We start from the raw sequence: 21,563 nt of genomic DNA on the forward strand, positions 1-21,563 counted from the left end.
CAGGCCTTGGTGTACTAAGACTCAGACAACGCTTAGCAGTGGATAGTTTTCAAGTTTGTCTGGGGAGGCAGGTAGGAGTACAGCAGGTAAAAGTACAGGCAGTCGAGAAAGGGGGGAGAGATATGCTGCATTTTCCCCTGAACGTGACTGCATCCTTTTCTGCAACATCTGTCGGGCATTGCGGGAGCCGATCAGCCCCAAGTACCAGTACTTTGTCAGGCTGTGGTTCTCCATCCCAGTAGTCAAACACTTGGCCAAAAGTGGAAAAATGACCAGAGACCTACACCAATGCTGTCAAGTGGAGTGACATGTATGAGACCACGAGACAACCAGAACTCTGCACCAACCACACAGCCCTGTACAAGGTGGTGAGACGGCAACTGGTCGCCGAAAGACACTACTGGTTCCCAGACAAGTCTGGAAAGGACACAACCAGAAGAACAAGACAACAAGCTAAAGGACCTCAACTGGATGGTCATGCACCAGAGACTAGTGACCAGAGAGGTCCTCTACAGACACTCAATCACCAGGAACCCTGGGACACATGTTTCGTTGAGAAGACACAGGAACACGTGTTCAACTGGAACTCAATCTGAGAAATGTGATGTCTTTTACAGGTTTTAAATCTAGATTAAAGACTTCAAAGCTTAGTCAAGTTTTCAATGAGTGTTTGCAATTTATTTCCACATTTTATTTTTATCTTTATTACATTATTGGTGTTCCTTTTTCTGTTCAATGTTCCATTTTTGTTTTGTTTTACCCTTTAAAAAGCCCAAAACACCGCTGGTGCACACGGCCACTGAAATAAATCCTTCTTTAGGTAGTGGATCTTCATGATGTTTAATCTCTGACCAGTTTCTCTTTCTCCCTATATCTGTCAACACTTCCCATTTTTCATTTCCACACACATTTGCAGTTCCTACCAGCTCACAAGTTCATTATATGTTTCACTTCACATTTAACTTGCTTACTCACTGTGTTCTGAACGGTGAACTTCTTGTTTTCCTTCTAAACAGAATGAAAATGATCCGTTGGCTTCCCCTGATGATTGCAGTTACTCTGTCAAACCATGTGAGAGGTAGGTGTGTGTTTGATCTGGTTAAATGGTACTTCATCGAAAACTCTGGGCTTGTTAATACATTATTTGACATTAAATGAAATCTATTCTATTCAGATATAATGCAACAAATTATTTTTCTCTTTTTTATCATTACCTCTGGGCAGATGTTGACTTTTACAAATCAGCTTTTCTAATATGATTTTGAATTTGAAAAAAAAAACTTGTGATGAACCACAAGGCAAAGGTTACTGCATTTCTATTGTACATACAGTATCTACTGTATTCATACTAGGCATTTTAATTGTGTTTTCAATCATGTATAAATAATAAATTATCCTACAGTATGTTTCATAAAGTGGAACATTCTTTTTGAAGACGTGGGATAAATGTGCTAGGATATTAAATTAACAGCATGTACACTTTGCTATTCGAGCTCTGACAGCAAATTAATCCCAAGCATCCAACATGTACAGTATAGCGTAGTAAAATTCCCATCATCAGGATATGACTACGACTCACTGCTCTGAGACTGACAGTGTTGCTGCATTGATCAGATGCATTCTTCTTCTAGAAATGCATTGACCATGTAATATTGAACCAGAACTGTCAAATCAATTTAATTAAATGTTTGATAGACACAGTACATTCTAACCAATATGATAAACCACAATACAGCCCTTTTCTAAAACTAAACTAAAGGTGACAACATGACCTGATGATACTGTGCAAACCAATGTCTGATTTACTAGGCCAAGTAATTTTTATTTTATGTAGCACCTTTGAGATGATGGTGCATCATCTCAAGGCATTAAAATGCATCAATATAGTCAGATCTCTAGTTTTGAATAGTCCCTTGCTAATACAAACACTTCAAAGAGAAACAGAAAGTTATTCAAACTAAATACAAAGTGCTATGTAATAAAGCAGGGATGAAATACAGTATGTAATTATACAGGGGACCCTAAAATTCTGGGCCATGGCGAATGGCAAGCCAAGCTCCAAACGCAGGGTCTCGGGGCAACCCTTTGTGATCTCCGGATGGAGCGGGGCTTAAATGAGGGATATGGGAGAAATGGATGGAGTCGGGGAGGAAAAAAACAGGTAGGGAGCTTGCAAGCAGCAGAGAGGGGAGAGGAAAGAGACTCTCTTGCAAGCAGCAGTGGAGCTGAACAAACTTAGCTGTCCACCTATGAGGCTGAGACTCCCAGCGAAAGAGACTGTTACCTTGATGGCAGTAAAAATGGCTGATGAGTTGATGCCTATTTGGCGAATGCTATTAGGACCACCAAAAAGGGGGAGGAAAAGAATTCCCACATAAAAAGTGCAGTAGGAAAAATACATCTGCTTCTTCAGGGATCCATGAAAATGGCTTAAGCTTGATTCACTGAAGTGGTGCAGCTGCGGCTCACTATGAGTCAGAACAATGAGATGAGTAGGGAGGAGGCCTAAAACAGTCTGCTAGGAGAGTTATGCTTTGCAATGTAAGATTCTAACAAAGGCTATAAATGTGTGAGAGCATTCACATAGAACTTTCATCCATGTGTGAGTAGTTGGAGCTCAGGGCATCATTGTAAATATGCTAATTGCAGGAAAATCTGTTATAATTTCTTGGTTTCTGTTAAGGTTCAGGCAGTATCATTTTGTACAAGCTGTAAGCAGGGGAGAGTTGTATGGAAAGACAAGCCAGAGAAATGCAGATTATGACACCCTACCTTCAATGTAATAAAGGCATGCATTAGTCTCTCAGCATCGACAGAGAAAAATAAGTTAGGCTAGCAACATAACCGGTCTTACAATGCCTACAGAGATCAGTGACCAGTATGTTAAAAAATAATTTCCCCAGCCCAGGCACCTGGAGATCTTAATTTTACAGATAAAGTATTGACATGCCTACATATCCTTTGATTTATCTGTTTATATAATCTGCAATCCAATTAAGTGAAAATAAGATGCTGTAGTATCAACTATGGTTTTGCAGGTACAGTATGGTTCCTGTTTCAGGGTCCATAAGGCAGACTTATGGACCTGCACCAAATAGTCCAGTCATTACATCCCAAAAAGAAAACTCCAGTCAATAAAACAGAGAATGTGGTCTATGACAATTGGCCTTGTGTTAAAAATAGCTGCTAAAGATAAAACAGAAAAATATAGTCTGTGTAACAACCCAGGTATGTTTTTCAAATAATTATCTACATATCACATGCAGTTCAAAGAAAGGCATAAAAATAAATTGGATATGTTCATGAGAATATTAATATGCTATCTTGCCAGATTAAGGGTTTTAATAAACATTTATGGAGCATAATAGTGGGTGTGGAAATTAACTTTAAATCCCACATTACACCACATTTATTAACTTGAAAACAAAATATACAAGACTAACAGAACCTTACAAATCCTAAACAACTCTTTATTGACAAAAATAATCTGACTAATTAAATTGTCGAACAATAAGTGAAAACTGCATGCATGTCGGTACTGTGAATCTCTGTAATTATGCTCTTCTTTCAGAGTATCAGTTTTTGTACGTTTTTGTGTTCTTGCTACTAAATACATCTACAGCAGAACAGTGGTTTCGATTAAAATTTTATTCAAACATTGCTGTAACGTATAAAAAATATGATTGCTATGACAACCACAACTATTTTATGGAAGAGGTGTTAGTGGGGTCACCAGGGGGCACTCACCCTGTGGTCCATGTGGGTCCTAATGCCCCAGTATAGTGACGGGGACACTATACTGTAAACAGGCGCCGTCCTTCGGATGAGACGTAAAACCGAGGTCCTGACTCTCTGTGGTCATTAAAAAATCCCAGGGCATTTCTCGAAAAGAGTAGGGGTGTAACCCCTGTGTCCTGGCCAAATTTCCCATTGGCCCTTACCAATCATGGTCTCCTAATAATCCCCATCTATGAATTGGCTTCATTACTCTGCTCTCCTCCCCACTGATAGCTGGTGTGGTGAGTATTCTGGGGCACTATGCCTGCCGGCGCATCATCCAGGTGGATGCTGCACATTGGTGGTGGTGGAGGGGAGTTCCTATTACCTGTAAAACGCTTTGAGTGGAGTGTCCAGAAAAGAGCTATATAAGTGTAAGCAATTATTAAATATAATTATTTTATTACTTTAAATAATTACTTTAAGTGTAAATATAACAATTAAACTATGCAAACGTGTCTGGAATCATTCCTGCATTTACTAAACAAACGTTTCTTTTGAAAAAAAGTGAAACGTATCACATTGCAACATATTGTTACATAAATATAGCATGACTTCTTACATCACAATGAAGTGAAATTTACTGTGATTTCCCAAAACATTTGCAGTAATAAACATTAAAATATTACATAACCTTGTTATTTCCATGTTCTCTGTATTGCACAATCTTCTTTGCAATCAGATTACAGTAACAATGAAGCTGTTCCACAATGTATAGCACAAAGGAGATTAACACAATCTTCTCTTTATAAAACGATGTGCGTAAGGTTAAATACGCAAACAGAACTCTTTCGGGGTTACTTTAACAATATCCAGAAGTTTTTGTTTTCTTTTTTTGTTTTCACCTGATTCTTTAAAAATTGGTTTTCATGATCCTACATCAAGGTGTTAGGTCTGCTTTAGTCTCATCTGAAGTTTGGCCCCATTATCAGTGTGATCATGTAGGTCCAGTTTGCTGTGCAGAGCACACTCAGTGACCAGAACACATTGCCACAGACGGGCACCCAACACTGACAGGACTGTCCACTGTGCTCCAGGGTCTGTTGCAGTGCAGTGGTCCATGTCCATCCCAGCTCAGGTGACTGGTACCAAAGGCCAGGCTGTGGTGTTGCCGTGCTCCTTCACTCACCCCCAGCAGGACACCTACACTGGAGGCATCAGGGTCATCTGGAGGATTGAGCCTAGAGGGTTGAAAAGACTCCTTCATTCAGAAGGTGGACAAATCATATTCCAGTGCCACGTCAGTAACAGCACTGAGGGCTCTGCTGGCTGCATAGACCCCAAAGCCCCCAAGCGCTTTCGTCTTCAAGGGGACCCCAGACTAAGAGACCTCTCACTGCACATTGAGGACCTTCAGCCCAGTGACAGCAGCACGTACTACTGCCGTGTGGAGCTGGACACAGACCAGGACAAGTACGGAGATGTCAATGGGATAAAACTCCAAGTGTTAGGTAAGCTGCACAAGGAGCTGAATCCGATTTGTGAAGTTTCACTGGTGCCTTTACTAATATTCTTCATGTGATTATGCAAATAATAACGAAGCGATTTTGTTACAGTATCGGCATCCCGCCACCAGAGGGCACCCAAGCTGCTAGTATGTAGCTCATCCACTCTGGAGAGGCGTAGGATAATCAGACCTCGTTATCCCATCACCACGCCTCCCCTCCACCCTACTTAAACCCTGCTCCCTGTTTCAATTTTGTTTTGTAGTGGTTTTGATCTTGAGAGTCACATGTCTCCTCCTTTGTGATATCTTCCTGCAACTTCTTCTAGGTTTTTTTGGATTTTTTGGCTTACATTTTTGGCCATGATTTCTGGATTTTGTCTTGGATGTCTGTTGTCTAGTTTTTCCTTCAGCTTTTGACCTTCTGCTAGACTTTAGACCTCGTCCTTGGACTTTGCTGTTTCTTCAGTAGTTTGTGATATCTTACCAGCATAGGGTCCATCCTGTTGCAAACAGCTGCTCTGCAGGGTAACCCATTTCAAACGATGCAGACATGTTCTTGAAGCTGATTGCTTGGGAACCTTCAATGAAGTTATAAATGAGCTGAAGGGGGCTCTTGTAGAATCTCCTCTGAAAGTATTTAATATAAATATTTAGCTTATGTTACCAAATTTGTTTTGTAAAAAAGGTACATACTGCATTATAAGAAATATTAGGCTCCCTGCAACTGATATTGAAATTCTGTGTCCTAGCAGTTTATTGATCTAGTTAAGGTATTTTTATAGCCCCTTGATATACCTTAACATCATGAATTATAGTTTGTTTTCAGCAGCTTACTCTGTGACAGATCCAAGACGGTGAGACCCCAGTATGTAAGATGATTCATCATTAATTTAAAAGTTATAGTTTTACAGTTAAATGATAAGGCTCTGAACACTGAGACACCATGGTCTTAGTTCTGTTCTTAAAGGCTGGAGAAGAGTAACAATGATATTTACATAAGATAAGATCACTTTATTAGCCATATACAATTTCTTGTATTAGGAATTCATCTTTTCACATACCCCAGCTTGCTCTTAATGAGACACAGACAGGGAGAGCAACTTAGGGTCAGAGCACTGGGTCAGCCATTGTACAGCACCCTAGAGCAGTTGGGGTTAAGGGCCTTGCTCAGGGGCCAAACTGAGTAGGATTCCTCTGCCAGCTGCAGGATTTGAACTGGCAACCTTCCAGCCATGGGCACAGATCCTTGGGCACAAATCCTTAGCCACAGTACCACCGCTCTGCCCCAGATATGGCACTGGAATTTCCCTCACTTTATGGTGCAGAACAGATAACAACTGTTCGGGGCAGAGTGGTGGCTCTGTGGCTAAGGATCTGTGACTGTGGCAGGAAGGTTGCCAGTTTGAATCCTGCAGATGGCAGAGGAATCCTACTCCATTGGACTCCTGAGCAAAGGCCCTTAACCCCAGCTGCTACAGGGGCACAGTACAATGGCTGACCCTGAACTCTGACCCCAAGCTTCTCTCCCTGTCTGTGTGTCTCATGGAGAGGAAGCTGGGGTATGCAAAAAGATGAATTCCTAATGCAAGAAAGTGTATATGGCTAATAAAGTGATCTTATCTTAACAACAGCCTCCTCCTTATAAAAATCAGTGTTTGGAAAGCACAATATTTTATAAAGATAAAAAACATGTAAAAGACACTTTACAAAGACATCTTTGTCACTCGGACATTGATCTTACATCAAGGTGTTAGGTCTGCTTTAGTCTCATCTGAAGTCTGGCCCCACTATCAGTGTGATCATGTGGGTCCAGTGTGCTGTGCAAAGCACACTCAGTGACAAGAACACATTGCCACAGACTGGCACCTAACACTGACAGGACTGTCCACTGTGCTCCAGGCTCTGTTGCAGTGCAGTGGTCCATGTCCATCCCAGCTCAGGTGACCGGTACCAAAGGCCAGGCTGTGGTGTTGCCGTGCTCCTTCACTCACCCCCAGCAGGACACCTACACTGGAGGCATCAGGGTCATCTGGAGGGTGGTGTCTCTGAGTGGACAAGTCATATTCCAGTGCCATGTCAGTAACAGCACTGAGGGCAGCTCTGCTGGCTGCGTAGACCCCAAAGCCCCCAAACGCTTTCGTCTTCAAGGGGACCCCAGACTGAGAGACCTCTCACTGCACATTGAGGACCTTCAGCCCAGTGACAGCAGCACGTACTACTGCCGCGTGGAGCTGGACACAGACCAGGACAAGTACGGAGATGTCAATGGGACAAAACTCCAAGTGTTAGGTACTGTAAGCTGATACAAGGAGCTGAATCCAATTTGTGAAGTTTATCTGGTGCCTTTACTAATATTCTTCATGTAATTATACAGATGACAACAAAAGGGACTGATGTGAAGCATTTCAAACGATGCAGACATGTTCTTAAAGCTGGTTGCTTGGGAACATTCAATGTAGTTATAAATGAGCTGAAGGGAGCTCTTGTAGAATCTCCTGTGAAACTATTCTGTGTAAATTGTCAGCTTCTGTTGCCAAATTCTTTTTGTAAAACATGCTGTATACGGTATCATAAAGCTCCATGGAGCTCATATTAACATTCTACTGTATATCCTACAGTAGCAAATCATCAATATTATTAAGGTATTTTTACAGGGCCCTGGTATACCTGAACATCATCGCTAAGTAGTTTGTTTTCAGCAGTTTAGTCTAAAAACAGATCCAAGACAGTGAGAGCACAATACTCCCAATACATAAAGGCAACTCAGAAATTAACAGGTTATAGTTTTTCAGTTCAAATAATGAAGCTCCAAACTCTGAGAAACCAAGGTTTTAGTTCTGTTCCTTAAGGCTGGGGAAGAGTAACGATGATGTTTTCTGTTTTCACATTTTTGGGGGCAGAACAAGTTACAAAAGTCTTCTTCTTTTCCTGTCCACTGTGCTCCAGGCTCTGTTGCAGTGCAGTGGTCCATGTCCATCCCAGCTCAGGTGACCGGTACCAAAGGCCAGGCTGTGGTGTTGCCGTGCTCCTTCACTCACCCCCAGCAGGACACCTACACTGGAGGCATCAGGGTCATCTGGAGGGTGGTGTCTCTGAGTGGACAAGTCATATTCCAGTGCCATGTCAGTAACAGCACTGAGGGCAGCTCTGCTGGCTGCGTAGACCCCAAAGCCCCCAAACGCTTTCGTCTTCAAGGGGACCCCAGACTGAGAGACCTCTCACTGCACATTGAGGACCTTCAGCCCAGTGACAGCAGCACGTACTACTGCCGCGTGGAGCTGGACGCAGACCAAGACAAGTACGGAGATGTCAATGGGACAAAACTCCAAGTGTTAGGTAAGCTGACACAAGGAGCTTGTGAAGCTTTGCTTGTGCCTTTACGAATATTTCTCCATGTGATTATGTTGATGACAACAAAAGAGATTGATATGAAGCATTTCAAATGATGAAGACATGTTCTTGAAGCTGATTGCTTGGGAACCTTCAATAAAGCTATAAATGAACTGAAATGGGCTCTTGTAGAATCTCCGGTGAAACTATTCTGTATAAATACATAGCTTTGGTTATCAAATTCTTTTTTAAAAGAAAATGCCTCTTATAGTATCATAAAGCTTGCCAGGCTCCTTGGAGGTGACATTGATATTGATCTTGGCTCTCGCAGAATCTCATTAGTGCTGGTGTAATAGAAGATAAAATGCCATACAGGACAATACGTTAACATTACCTTTTGTGTGTTTGGTTTGTTCTTAACCTGTTGTGATCTTTTTGCATTTGTCAGAGACTGCTTCTGTGTTAAATGTATCCTGGGAGACTGAGTCTGGCACAAACAAGCTGGTTTGTACTGCACAGGGTCTGCCCTTACCACGTGTCAGCTGGCTGGAGGCTGGAGGGGATCCCATCATTCTCAACACCTCTCTGGCTAGCTATCCTGATCAGCATGTGTCGACAGCAACTCTTTTGGTGCCCAGGCCCAACAAACGCTATGTATGCTTAGTGGAAAATGAGCTGGGGAGGTCAGTGTGGATCTCTGCACCACTTGTTGGCCAGCCTGATTTCTCCCTGGCCCTTCTTCTGCTGCTCCTTCTAGGGATCAAACTGCTACTCCTCCTGGGAATAACCATGATGGGAATAGTCATGATGAAGAGGTACGTTTCTCCAATATCCAAGTGTCTGTACGTTCCTTCATTTTCATTTCCTTGTCTCCATCATTCACGTGGAGGGTTCTTATGTCTATAAAGTTTTGTAACCCCAATGAGGCCTCCTCTGGTTGACTGTGAACCTCAAAATAACAGCTGTGAAGGTGATAGTGTCGATAGTTAAATATTCTGTCTTTTTCTGATTCACTGTGGGTTTTGTTTAATTTGCAGTCATATTGTCTATGTAAATCTCTGGATTGCCCATTAAGAGCATCCAGTATATAATGAAATCCAATAATTGCAGGATTCCTGAGGCAAGGCAAACCTTAATTTTTAAAAATTTGTATATGATGTGTATATTTTATATGTTCTAAGAACTTAAGGTATTGTCCAGGGTGACGTATTTCTCTTAGTCATTTTTTTTCTGGAACAAAAGTGTATAAGATTTTCTGGTCAGCTATGTCCGTGCCTAAAAGACATTACTAACATATCTCAGTGGTAGCTTTTTCCTTATATTGATGCTGTCTGAGTTTGCAGTCTCCTAGCTTTTCTGTTCAGTTTTTTTCTGATTCAGTGGATCCTTATTAATGTCACAATTGAATGTTGTACAGTATGCTACTGTGGAACAGCACAGCATATGATTCTAACTTTTAAAGTATAGGATTGTGATCAGACGTTTTCTGAAAAAAAAAATGTCCTGGAAGAAAATAAACAGCAGATTACATGTGAAAATTAGAACACATGGAGTATAAAGTGCAAAGGAATTTAAGATATACTGCTTCTTGTCATGACATCTTATCCTTTTTTCTCTAACCCATATTTAAGAATAATTATATTAACTCCCCTTTACAAATAAATAAAATGCCAAACAAGGCTTTAACTTGTTAGAATAGTGCTACCGTTGTCAATTTTGTCATGTGAATGGAGAAGTAAAAGAAGTTCTGATTACAATTGCCACATTTCCTTTTATTTTGTGCTGTTCCTCTACAGGGTTCAACAAGAGAAGACTGCTTGAGGGAGAAAACCCAAACTGGGTTTCCTCACAACACACTTTGACCACTCCACCACAATTCTGCATAACGGATTATGATTTCCGTTAACCTGAGGTTATATTACATATTACATTTAATTAACTTGTGTACAGAAGCACACAGAAGTAGTCTGTGTGTTTACATTTAATACATATTGTATTAGAGCACTTTAAAACTTGTTTTTATTTTTTATTTAGTTTATACTGCTTTAGTGCTATATATGTGTATTTTACCAGTTACTGCAAAACTGAGTGCAGTGTGACTGGTTTTTTTATATAAAATGAAATGTTTGCTGGAGATGCTAAGACTCTGACCTATCTCTGACTTTTGCCCATATTCTGCATTTTCTTCACTGCTATCCAAAAAGTTCACAAGATTCTAAAAATGTATTATGAAGTCCTTATAGATATTATTGTAAAAAGTATTTTCAAAATTACTTTTTATTTTGTAGATGCCTTAGTATATATTAATAAAGCATTCTTATTTTATTCTGATTAATACTGTGCCATTGGAAAATCTGAAATTGCATACAGTATATATTGTATATGAATATTATAATGTATTTTTCAGTTTTCATCTTACTGGGGAATGAATGCATCACTTATGCATCTGAGCTTAAAGAACATCACCACAGTGCATTTACAGTATGTGACAAGTTCCCAACTTATATTGTACAGTATATTCAAACAAACAAACATATATATATATGTATGTATGTATACTGTACAGACACAAACTGTAAACAGATTGATGAAAGTTCTCCTGACCTTTAACTTGGACATATAATGCTGATGGAACATTCAAGGAAGATGATGGAAGATTCAAGGATGAAAGAAATGCTGCCAGTGGAATACATCAACAATGAACATTTTCATTGATGAGGGACCTGAAAGAATGTGTTACTTGCAGCCGAGCGACAGATAAAAAGATGATCTGTTCTAAGCAAAGCCATTTCTGATTTTGAGCTATGTGAATGAGCCGGTGCTGGAAACTTTGAGAAAGCGTGTGTGAGTCAGGAGCAGCTGTAAGCAGTGGCAATGAGATTCTCAGAGCAGTGTGTGCCTGACAGACAGCAAGATCACCATGGAATATGAGCCTCTGGCTGTTCTCATTCTTTTGCATCTCCACTGCATTGGTGAGTGACCCTGATACAGGCTGCACAACCTTCAAGTATGATATCGGTCCAGGATATCTCATGCAGCACTTATATCATTGAACATAAAAATATAATAAATTAATATTTTCTATAAATGTGCTCCATTAAATGGTTGAGGTACTTCTGACAAAAGCTGATGTATGTGTGTCAAGGAATCTTTCTTTTTCTGTACATACCTCTATTTGCTTAGTTATTTATCAAAAGAAACCAAACAGCTGACTGGATGCTCTTCAAATAGATATCCTGGTTGGTTTCATGAGCAGTTTCTGAACTGAACTGGAATAACTTTCTGAAGTAGAGTAGTTCAGTTCACACTCAAATTAAAGGTGAAATATGAAGCTTGATGATGAAGATATACACTATACAAGCCAAGAGTAGAATATTCTTGTGAAGTACATTGATAGACTTATGGAAAATAACACTGTCAAGTTGGACTTGTATCACTTTGGCAACTGTGAAATTATCTGTAAAATGGCATGGTTATGTTGATAATGAAAAAAGCTATTTCAGTATCGTAAGTTTACATTTCCAGAATTTTGTCCTTAGTCCTTTCATAAATATATTTGATCATGATGTCAAGAGACATCCAAACTACCTGCAAAGCAGGGTTGAAAGTGGTGAATATTTAATTTCTAGACAGTTTTGTGATTGTTCAACATTCTTGCATGAGATATCGCTATTTAAAATTTGAAATCAATTGTGGATATCTTTTCGCATCGTGGAAAACATGGAGAAAGACCATCTTGAAAATATCGACCAATAATAGCATTATAAATAAAATGCCGGAATGCGAAATTAAATTAGTTTTCTAATTAGTATACTAATTAGTTTTCTAGGGAGGTACATTTTTATACTGAAGTGCATGCTGCTTTTTATTGTTACACTACTATGGTTATGAACATATGCATAAAAGATCTTCATATGCCTCGCAAAATTAAACCGGGAAGAGACAATGTATAGGAGAAGAAAAAGTTTTGAAGATTTGCTCCTGTAAATAGAGTAAGCATTTTGTCTTTTGAAATCTCTTCCTGTTAAGACAAATGACATGGAACTCAGTTTCAGAAAGGCTAATTTTCCACTTAAAAACGTCTATAATAATTATGAGGGATTCAGTTCCAGAGGTGGCCACACAAGCCCAGGCCAGGACATTACTTCCAGCATGCTTCAGAATTTGTGAGAGAAATAAGTTGTTAGGGGGGTTTTGAAAAAGTTTTAATATATCTGAGACCAATACAAATCCAAACGAAAGGGTAATGTAAACTGATAAATTGTGGAGATATCTGTGGCCTGTTCATGTGTAGCCACCTCTGGAAGTGCCTCAGATGTCTTAAATGATGATGAAACTAATGTTGGAGAAGCAGAATTAATTCTTACTTTTTATTGTTCATTTGTTTCTAACATTAAAGTGAACTCCAACATTCTCTGTGTCTAGAATCTTTGTAATTGCCATTTTGCTTATAAAAAAGCAACTAATGATTACCACAAATCAACTTTCTTGTAATGTAATGGTCCTGGGTGAGAGACCAAGGAGGATATACATTAACAATTAAAGACTGAATTCGTCCATTACCTTTGATAACAGTTTACCTGAGTTTGCCATCTTTCCCCTGCTGGTAGGTGCCCATGACAGTGGCTGGTCCATGAAGGTGCCCTCAGAGGTGAGGGCAATAGAAGGGCACCCTGTGGTACTGCCCTGCACTTTTACCCACCCTCACCACACTCCTCATGCTACCATCTTGGCAATCTGGAAGATGGGCCACAGCTTCAGTGGCCCAGTGGTCTTCCAGTGCGTCAGCCACAATGGCAGCAACACCTGCAAACCTGAGCCGGGTCAGGACCCTCACTACCGTCTGGAGGGGAACCCAAGAGAGCACGACCTCTCTCTGCGGATCAACAGTGCTACCTTGAAGGACAGCGCTCGCTATTTTTGCCGTGTTGAGCTGACTGGTCACCTAGGAGCCAGTTTTGAGAACAGGATGGGCACACAGCTGTATGTGGAAGGTACTGAGAGAGTGCTTACTTCTTTTCTTGTGGTGGTGCAGTGTTAGCATTGCTACCTTGCAGTGCTGGGCCCTGGGTTCAGTTCCAGAACCGGGGTGCTTTCTGCATTCTGCATAGAACTGTATGTTCTCCCCATGCTTGCATGGGTTTTCACTGGGTGTTCTGGTTTCCTTCCACAATCCAGAAACCTACAAGTAGGTTAATGGGCTTCCGGGAAAATCGGCCCTGGTGTGAGCATACAGTATGTTTGTCTGTGTGTCTGCCCTGCAACTGACTGGTGTCCTGTCCAGTGTGTCCCCTACCTTGACCCCTGTGCTTTCTGGGATGGGCTCCAGCTATCCCCGATGAATTGGAAGACATGGTTCCAATGGAAAATGGATGAATGGATAATATTAATAATGTAGTAATAATGAATTTTCATCCAAAATAATGCATGTATGTGAGCTAAGTTCCATGAAAAGCTAAATTTATTTAGGTAGTTTGTGAGCTAAAAAAAATGTAAGTTGGATTAAAGGTTGTGTTGGAAGACAATATAAGCACGCATAATATATATGATATGTAAAAATTATTTGTGAAATTATTCTAGTGTTGTAATACACAGATGAGATAGCAATGTATTATGACTAAAGATGTTTGAGCAGGGAGCTGTGTAGTATGTGTCTGAACTTCCTGTTTGCTACACAGCGCCACCGCGGATCCTAGAGCTGTCAGCAGATGGCAGCGCTGAGACGGGATACAATGCCATGTGTCGTGCCCAGGGGTCCCCCCTGCCCGTGATCTCCTGGAGCCGGCCAACAGACAGGCATGTGCAGCTGGAAGAGCAGCCCGCTCCAGCACGCGCCCATGGGCAGCACCAGACGATTCAGGAGCTGAGGAACATCACCAAGGGGGGGCCCTTCACCTGCTCTGCCTCCAATCCCCTGGGGAAGGACCAAGGCACCCTCTACCTGCTGCCCTTCCGCCCCTCTCAGAGCCCGTCTCATACCCCCCCGGTCCTGCTGTTGCTCCTGTCCCTCTCACTAGGGGCAAAAGTGCTCCTGCTGCTGGGAGGGGGTGTCTGGCTACTCAGACAAGATGGGGTCTACTGTACTACCAGTCAGTCCTGTTAACCCATCCTCTATCACAAATAGACACTTAGTCCTCATATCACAGATTGTTCTGTAGTCATTTTGGCTGACCACAGACAGGACAACTCATCTGTCTATAATACTGATATAATTTGGGCTATCTGTCCATAATCAATTTAGTTCATTCTTAGGTCATTCTTCAGTGGTTTTTCTGCAAGCATATAGTACCAAGGCTATTAGTGACACCCTATGCTATTTCTTCTTCAGTCAACAAGTCTTCAGATTTATTTCCTTTAAGGTTAATATACTGTAGATAAAAACATTTTCTCTATAGAAAGAGATTGCCTAAGAAATGGTAGACGTGGCATTTGCATTATTTAGGAATGTATACATACAATATAACAGTTACAGTTTCATGCAAGAAGTATGAAAGCAAGAGTTGAGGGACTAAGAGAAAAAAGAAAGGTAGTGTGACTTTGAGAATGCAGCTGTGTGACAGGGAGGGAGGCACAGATGATCAGAATGAAGAGAATAAGTGGAAAGTTATTTATTAGATGATTAGGAAAAGGGGAACAGAGCAAAAGTACATATGATTTTCAAACTTTTCTTCAGAATGAAAATGGGTTTGATTTTCCGAAAGAAGTTGTAGAATTTCAAAGAGGACAAATTGACTGGTATGTCAAAAATAAATCTGTAAATTTAGAAAAGAAAGTAAAGGGTTTGTTATTTGAAATTGTCTTGTTTTTCACCAAAGAAACCACAGAAGTCAGCTGGAATCCATATTTTATAGAGACGTGAGGCTCACACCTATTCTACTGTACATCTCTCTAAGATCAAGGGGAAAGTCAGTTTCATCATTGTTCTTAAAAAACATAATGAAATATGAAATTATGTCCCTATTTTGCAGCCAGCCCTCAGAAGTTAAGAATGATAAGGTTGTGTCAGCACTAGGATGGGAGACACTGCACCTCCTTAAGGGTCTTCAGAAGAGACAATAAATTTAGGTTCTGTCTGCTTGTTCATAAAAATGTAAAATAGGTGGAAATTACTTTCTACTTTCATAACAATTTCCATGATTTTTTAAACTGCACTAATGTACAATTTCAACTGTAAATGTAAAACTAAAGTATTTTGAAGTGTAAATTTGAAGTGTTCTCACCTCAGAATCTCTTTACCTGAAAAGATTAAACCATCTTTTTATTCGCAGTAGGTAGTCCATAGTGCTGTGGAAGAATGTTTTTTTATTTGTTTTTACCACCACATATACAGTTTTTGTATTTGTGTGTGGGCATACAAAACCATCGACAGAACAGTGTATATTAAAGGTGTCTCATGTTGCTTTGGAGCTGCTTTTAAAATAACAAATGAGTTGTCTTCACATGACAGTGACCAATTCCTTTCTTTCGTCTTTTGGAGAAGCAACTGTGTTTGTTCTGCGTCACTCCTTCCCTACTTACTGAATCGCTCACATCTCCAAAATCCAGCTACCTTTTACTCTCCACAGTCTTCAGGCATCTGGAGTCTCTCACAATAAATTCTTATAAAGTAGAGAATTTATTTAACTAACCAGCTGAAAACACATTCTTAGCTACAATGACAACCTGACCAAGAAATCTACATTATTCGTGAAAGACCAGCAAGTTGAGCTCTCTTAGTCATTAAAGCTCCTGCCAAACAAGCCAAAATAATCAAATTTCGTCCAAAATCACTAGCGTCTCCTCTTGCAGGCAAGCCAACTATATTTATAGCTAACCAGGACAAACCAGAATTTTAGACATGACCCAAAGCATGCTGTGATGTTATCTGAGTAATCAATACATGAGCCACACCTTTGTGGAAGCCCTTGCTTTCTATGTACTTGGTAACTTCTATTAACCGGGTGCTTCCATTTACTTACTTATTTTTGTTCATTTATTGTGTCTTAAGTGTGTATTCATCTGCTTTGAGGAAAAGATATTTAAAAGTCCAAAGAATGAAATTTGTATTACCCATCGCCTTCACAGCTTACACAGAGGCTGATTTTTCTCTCTCATGCAAAACATTTCAGATTTTAAATAAAAATATGATTAACACCAATAATATACGCTTACAGTGATATTCGAAACTTGGTGACATTCTGGGACCTCATTTCCTTTCCTGGTCAAGGTGACCACAAGCAGGAGACCACCTGTCCTCATAGGGCATCTGCAACAGGTTTTTTAAGTGTGAATGTGACATTTATGCCCTACAAACCACATCTGAGCCTGCTGAACATTGGTGGAATATACTGGCATAACAAAGTGGGGCTTAGGACCAAGAATTCAGTGAATGGGCACTAGCATCCCAGGTTCTACAAGAAGTATGGGACAGAATCCCACCAGAAAGCATATGTTACAGATACACAGCTTCTACTGCTTCCAGTGGTGACCACACACTCATGCAAATAACCCATGACTTCACAGCAGACTCCTTGCAATATACACATTGTTAAAACTGTCTATCAACATCTGGACCAACCACGGACCTTTGTAGGGATTATATTTGCTGACTTCTCCTCTGCTTTCAACACAATACAACCACCGTTGCTTGCACAGAAACTCTCAAAGCACTTCAGTCTGAATGAGAACTTGATAAGGTGGGTGCTAGACTTCCTAACTAACAGGTCAAATTGGGGAAGTGCTTATCTGACATTCACTATATGTCAAATGGATCACCACAGGACTGTGTCTTGTTCCCTCTGCTGTACATTTTGTACACCAATGATTGCATAAGCAAACGCACAGATAGACACTTCATTAAGTTTGCTGATGACACAGCTCTGGTCAGTTTATTAAAGAACACAGAATACCATCATGGGCCCATCCTTAATGATTTTACTAACAGGTGCAACGAGTCCTCCCTAAAGTTAAATGTTTCAAAAACAAAGGAACTGGTTATTGATTTTAGGAAAAATACCACATCCCCTCAACCCACTATAATTGATGGTCAGCCTGTTGAAATTGTCGATGACTAAAAATACTTGGGACTGGTCATTGACAATAAACTAAAATGGAACAAACGCTGTGACACGATCTATAAAAAAGGCCAGCAGAGACTCTTCTTTCTTAGAAAACTCAGGTACTTTAAGGTGGATAAAACTATTCTTACACTTTTCTACAAATCATTTATTGAAAATGTCTTAACATACTGCTTCACATGTTGGTTTGGCAACATAAGTACCGGTAACTGTAATAGGCTGGGTGGGTAAATTAGTGAATATAAGTGGCAAAATAATTCAGAATAATCAACTTAAGTATCCTTTACAAAGAGAGGGTGACTAAGAAAGCCAAAAGCATCATGGAATGTGTGTCTCACCCCCTCCATTGCGAATTCACACGTCTCCCATCTGGGAGACGCCTCTGTGCCCCCAGGTGTAAAACCAACAGACTCAGGAAATCTTTCATTCCCACTGCAATCACACTCTTAAACAATGCAAAGTAACTACCTTGTCTCTTGTCTCTTTCTCCTGTAACACTGCTGTATTCTTTTCCCTTTTGATGTAATTGTGGTGTGTTTGACTGTGCCGTAAAACAAATTTCCCCTAGGGGACAATAAAGCTTGAATTGAATTGTATGTTAGATAAACCCTGTTGATGACAAATGTCAATCAGCCTAATGAATTTACCTATGTAAATTTACTCTTAAAATGTCAGTGCCTCTGCCACAAAAACATTGTAATTTCCCTGAAAACTTTATTAATTGCATTGATGCATCCATGTGACAAGTTACAACATTAATATGTTTTATTGGAAATATCTCTGCTAATAAAATACTCAGAAGCTTTTCATAATTCTTCTTTTAATCCAGTGAAAAAATAAGTGTTCACCTGAGTTTGTATTTATATAATTTATTGCATCACTTGAATTAACTTAAAACAGTCTTATAAATTCCTTCTTCTCTGTTCAACATATAAAAATAAGGCAGAAGACAAATTTCATCCGTCTACACTTTTAACTCGTCCATTTAAACTTGTAAATGGGAAAGTAGTCCATCAAGATCTAAGGTACACAGAGACAGATCTTCTGCTTCTCAAACAAAACATGTAATATTTCCTTCGAAGTTCAGACGCCCACTAATTCAAGTTCCTGCTGATCTTTGTCCTCGCTATCGACGTATCCTTCCTCTAGAGGAACTGGTGAAGATTTCCTCCCATGAACCTCTTTGGCTAGGAACTTGGCGTCTTCAGGATAGTTGTCCGGATGCCCTCACTCGTGGTGAGTGCCCCTCCAACTTGGCGCTTTCCCCGACACCTCGCTGCGCCGCCCCCGAGCTCCCGAGGAGGGTCGACCCCCTTTCCCTCTGCCGCTGCCCCCGCCTCTCTTCCTGCGCGGCTCCTGCGCAGCCCCCTCCTCTCTTGCGGCCTGGGCCCACAGGGTGTCAAAGCAGCCGGGCGGCTGGTACCCTGCCTGGGTCGCGTCCAGGGGGTCTTTGGAGAGCAGGACCCAGACGGCGGGAACGTTCTTGTGCACGGTGAGGCCGTCCAGGCCCACTGCCGGTTCCAGCGGCTCCCACAGCTCCTGCGTGCGGCTGTAGAGCAGCCGCGTGACCTGGTGCAGCCCGCGCACGCGCCGCTTCAGGATTTCCACACAGGTGATGGTCTTGGCCACGCTCTTGCCCGAGCCGGTGAACACAATGTGCCGCGTGGCCTCGCTCTCCATGCGCCCCACCGCGAAGCCCATCAGGTTGCGGATCTTGCTGCCATCCTTGACCTTCATCTCAGGTGTGCCGGCGGGCAGCCCAGGGAAGGGACAGGGGCAGGGCTGCTCCATCGTCTTCGCTTTGTGGTAATTCTCCATGCCTGGGCGGCCTCACAACTGCACAGACAATAAAGGAGCATGGCTGTCAGTGCCTTTCCTTTTCAGCACAATTATATTCACAATGATCTATTATTGGAGACCATCACTGTTTCTTGCTTTCAGGAAGGTCTTGCATGCTTATGTTCCCAATTAGAACATCTGATCCTCCTTTTCCGAAATTCATCCTTGTTGTAACAAATTAATTTTTCTCTATTAATATGGAATAAAGCTACTGAAGACACTAAATTGTACGCAGGACAGATGTGAAAAGTTTAGGGAAGGATAAAAAATGGCAGTAAAAACTCTGTGAAAGTTGGGAGTGTTGTTTCTGACCCATTTGCTTTTCTCCCTTCCTTGATCTTTAAACTTCCACTGTCGTCTGTGCTAGAGCAAAGCTGAAACACGTACAGCGTAACAGTTAAATATAAAGCAAAATTTCCCATGTTTAAAACCTAACTTAATACCAAAACAGAATTTAGATAGTAGCTTAGATATTTAAAGGCTAGTGAAGAATTAGAAATGTCTGCGTTTTTAATCATCCAGAAGAACCCAAACAGCAGTAAATATAGGTGTGGACCAACTTCAACCGCAACTGAAATGCAGCCCAACCTGGGTGAAGTGTGGCAGCCATTACTTCACTATCTGAAATAAGGAGGACATTTAAACAGACCAGATAGTGCAACTCCCAAGTGAAATTTAACCATGACACTAGGGTAACACTCCTATTTTTACCAGTAGTGCCATTACGTAAAGACCAAATAGTACAGACAACTTTTTTGGCACTCATTGCAAAATTTGTTAAAGAAGTTATTTTCATCATGACGGTCATATCAACAACTCTTATTTCACAGATCTACACTCTTGACTAAAAGCACTGTTAAGTTGCAATTCAATAACTGAACACCCTTTTTCGTGTTTCACTCTTAGTTATTACTTTTAACTCAAATGTGTATCTATTTTGGTCAAGGTATTTAAAAGATACAGCAGTGTCAAACTACAGTATGTGTATCACCTCGTTTGATTAAAGCAATATAACATTCAAGTGATGCTATGTACACGATAGGTGTGTATATTTATTAAGAGTAAACACATTTATTATTGAGTTGACGTGCATATCGGACTATAACAATAATATTAATAGTGAATGAATTAAGTGTTTGGATAAAGCGTTTAACATGACATAAAGGAGTGGAGCGTTTATTCGGTAAGTGCATTTCTTTTTTTCCATGTCCGCAAAAGTCACGCGGTAAGTGTGAAACTAGAAGTGCACAAAATACAGATCCCCTTTGTGGACAACTGGCATCCGTACAATATATTTTTTAATAAAACAAAATTAAGTGACTGCAGTGGGCGTCACCTAGAGGGCAACGGAGATATGCGGAGCATTTCATTTCATAACTTATTTAGTTTTGTGTTGTGCTGATATAAAATAACGCAGCACGACCCTGAGGTCGCAACACTTTTCTGTAACTAATTGTTCAGCTATAAATTACAGATCTATCCCTCACTACTGATACAATAGCCTGCAGCCCAGTCTGATGTTCGGAAAAAGATTATTGAAGCACTTAAAGCGCGTAAAAAGTACAGCAATCAAATCACACTTTGGACTTATTGTACTGCAGATGTAGATTTATACTCACACAGGCAGGGATCCTCGCTGTAGTTAAAAAAACAACACAAAAAATAGTACTTTTTTTTTACTGTCATTTAATTCAAACAGCACACTACAGTAAGGCTCATCACCATTGCCGAAAAATACTTTGTTAAGCGTCAAGCAGTAACAGCTGCTGTAAAGCGTTGGAAAATACCAACGTTGCTGCTGGGAATTGTAGTTCGCACCCCTTTCCGTCGCGGCGCAGGTGTTGGTGTTCGGGCGTTTACTACTAAGTGGTTACTCAGTTCTTGTGAAGACTGTGCCTGCTGCTCTTCCCGTCTGCTAAGCTCTAAATTTTCAGCGCTAACTTAAATGGTCTGTTTGCTTATTTCGACTACTCAATCTCGAGTTTCCAAACACCACACTTCATGGGTAGTGTGTCCCTCATCTGCATTATAGGAGTTAAGGCTTTCAACTTCCTTACCCTTATTTCTGTTTAAACTGCTCTTAATATTTAATCAACTACTAAGGAACTGATACG

At 40.7% G+C, this 21,563-nt stretch overlaps 3 protein-coding genes across 3 annotated transcripts; 2 read left to right on the plus strand and 1 right to left on the minus strand.

Annotated features, from left to right (window-relative positions):
- The first annotated feature begins 906 nt into the window (after positions 1-906).
- On the plus strand, positions 907-11,684 carry LOC148651266 (sialic acid-binding Ig-like lectin 14). The gene is made up of 6 exons (XM_088601350.1): positions 907-1,078; positions 4,815-5,228; positions 7,124-7,513; positions 8,171-8,560; positions 9,003-9,369; positions 10,351-11,684. The coding sequence occupies exons 1-6, from the start codon at positions 943-945 to the stop codon at positions 10,373-10,375; spliced, it is 1,722 nt and encodes a 573-aa protein (XP_088457476.1). The 5' UTR covers positions 907-942; the 3' UTR covers positions 10,376-11,684.
- On the plus strand, positions 11,397-15,821 carry LOC148651267 (sialic acid-binding Ig-like lectin 15). Its single transcript, XM_088601351.1, has 3 exons — positions 11,397-11,526; positions 13,165-13,548; positions 14,233-15,821. The coding sequence occupies exons 1-3, from the start codon at positions 11,475-11,477 to the stop codon at positions 14,655-14,657; spliced, it is 861 nt and encodes a 286-aa protein (XP_088457477.1). The 5' UTR covers positions 11,397-11,474; the 3' UTR covers positions 14,658-15,821.
- A 2,489-nt stretch (positions 15,822-18,310) lies between these two features.
- On the minus strand, positions 18,311-21,216 carry rpp25l (ribonuclease P/MRP 25 subunit-like). Its single transcript, XM_088601352.1, has 2 exons — positions 21,069-21,216; positions 18,311-19,446 (listed from the first exon to the last, which is right to left on the minus strand). Exon 2 carries the CDS (start codon positions 19,426-19,428, stop codon positions 18,838-18,840), a length of 591 nt encoding a protein of 196 aa, XP_088457478.1. The 5' UTR covers positions 19,429-19,446; positions 21,069-21,216; the 3' UTR covers positions 18,311-18,837.
- Positions 21,217-21,563: the final 347 nt, after the last annotated feature.

The sequence above is a fragment of the Lepisosteus platostomus genome, chromosome 12 (assembly GCF_059453375.1).
Source record: "Lepisosteus platostomus isolate fLepPlt1 chromosome 12, fLepPlt1.hap1, whole genome shotgun sequence".
Lineage (NCBI taxonomy): Eukaryota > Metazoa > Chordata > Actinopteri > Semionotiformes > Lepisosteidae > Lepisosteus > Lepisosteus platostomus.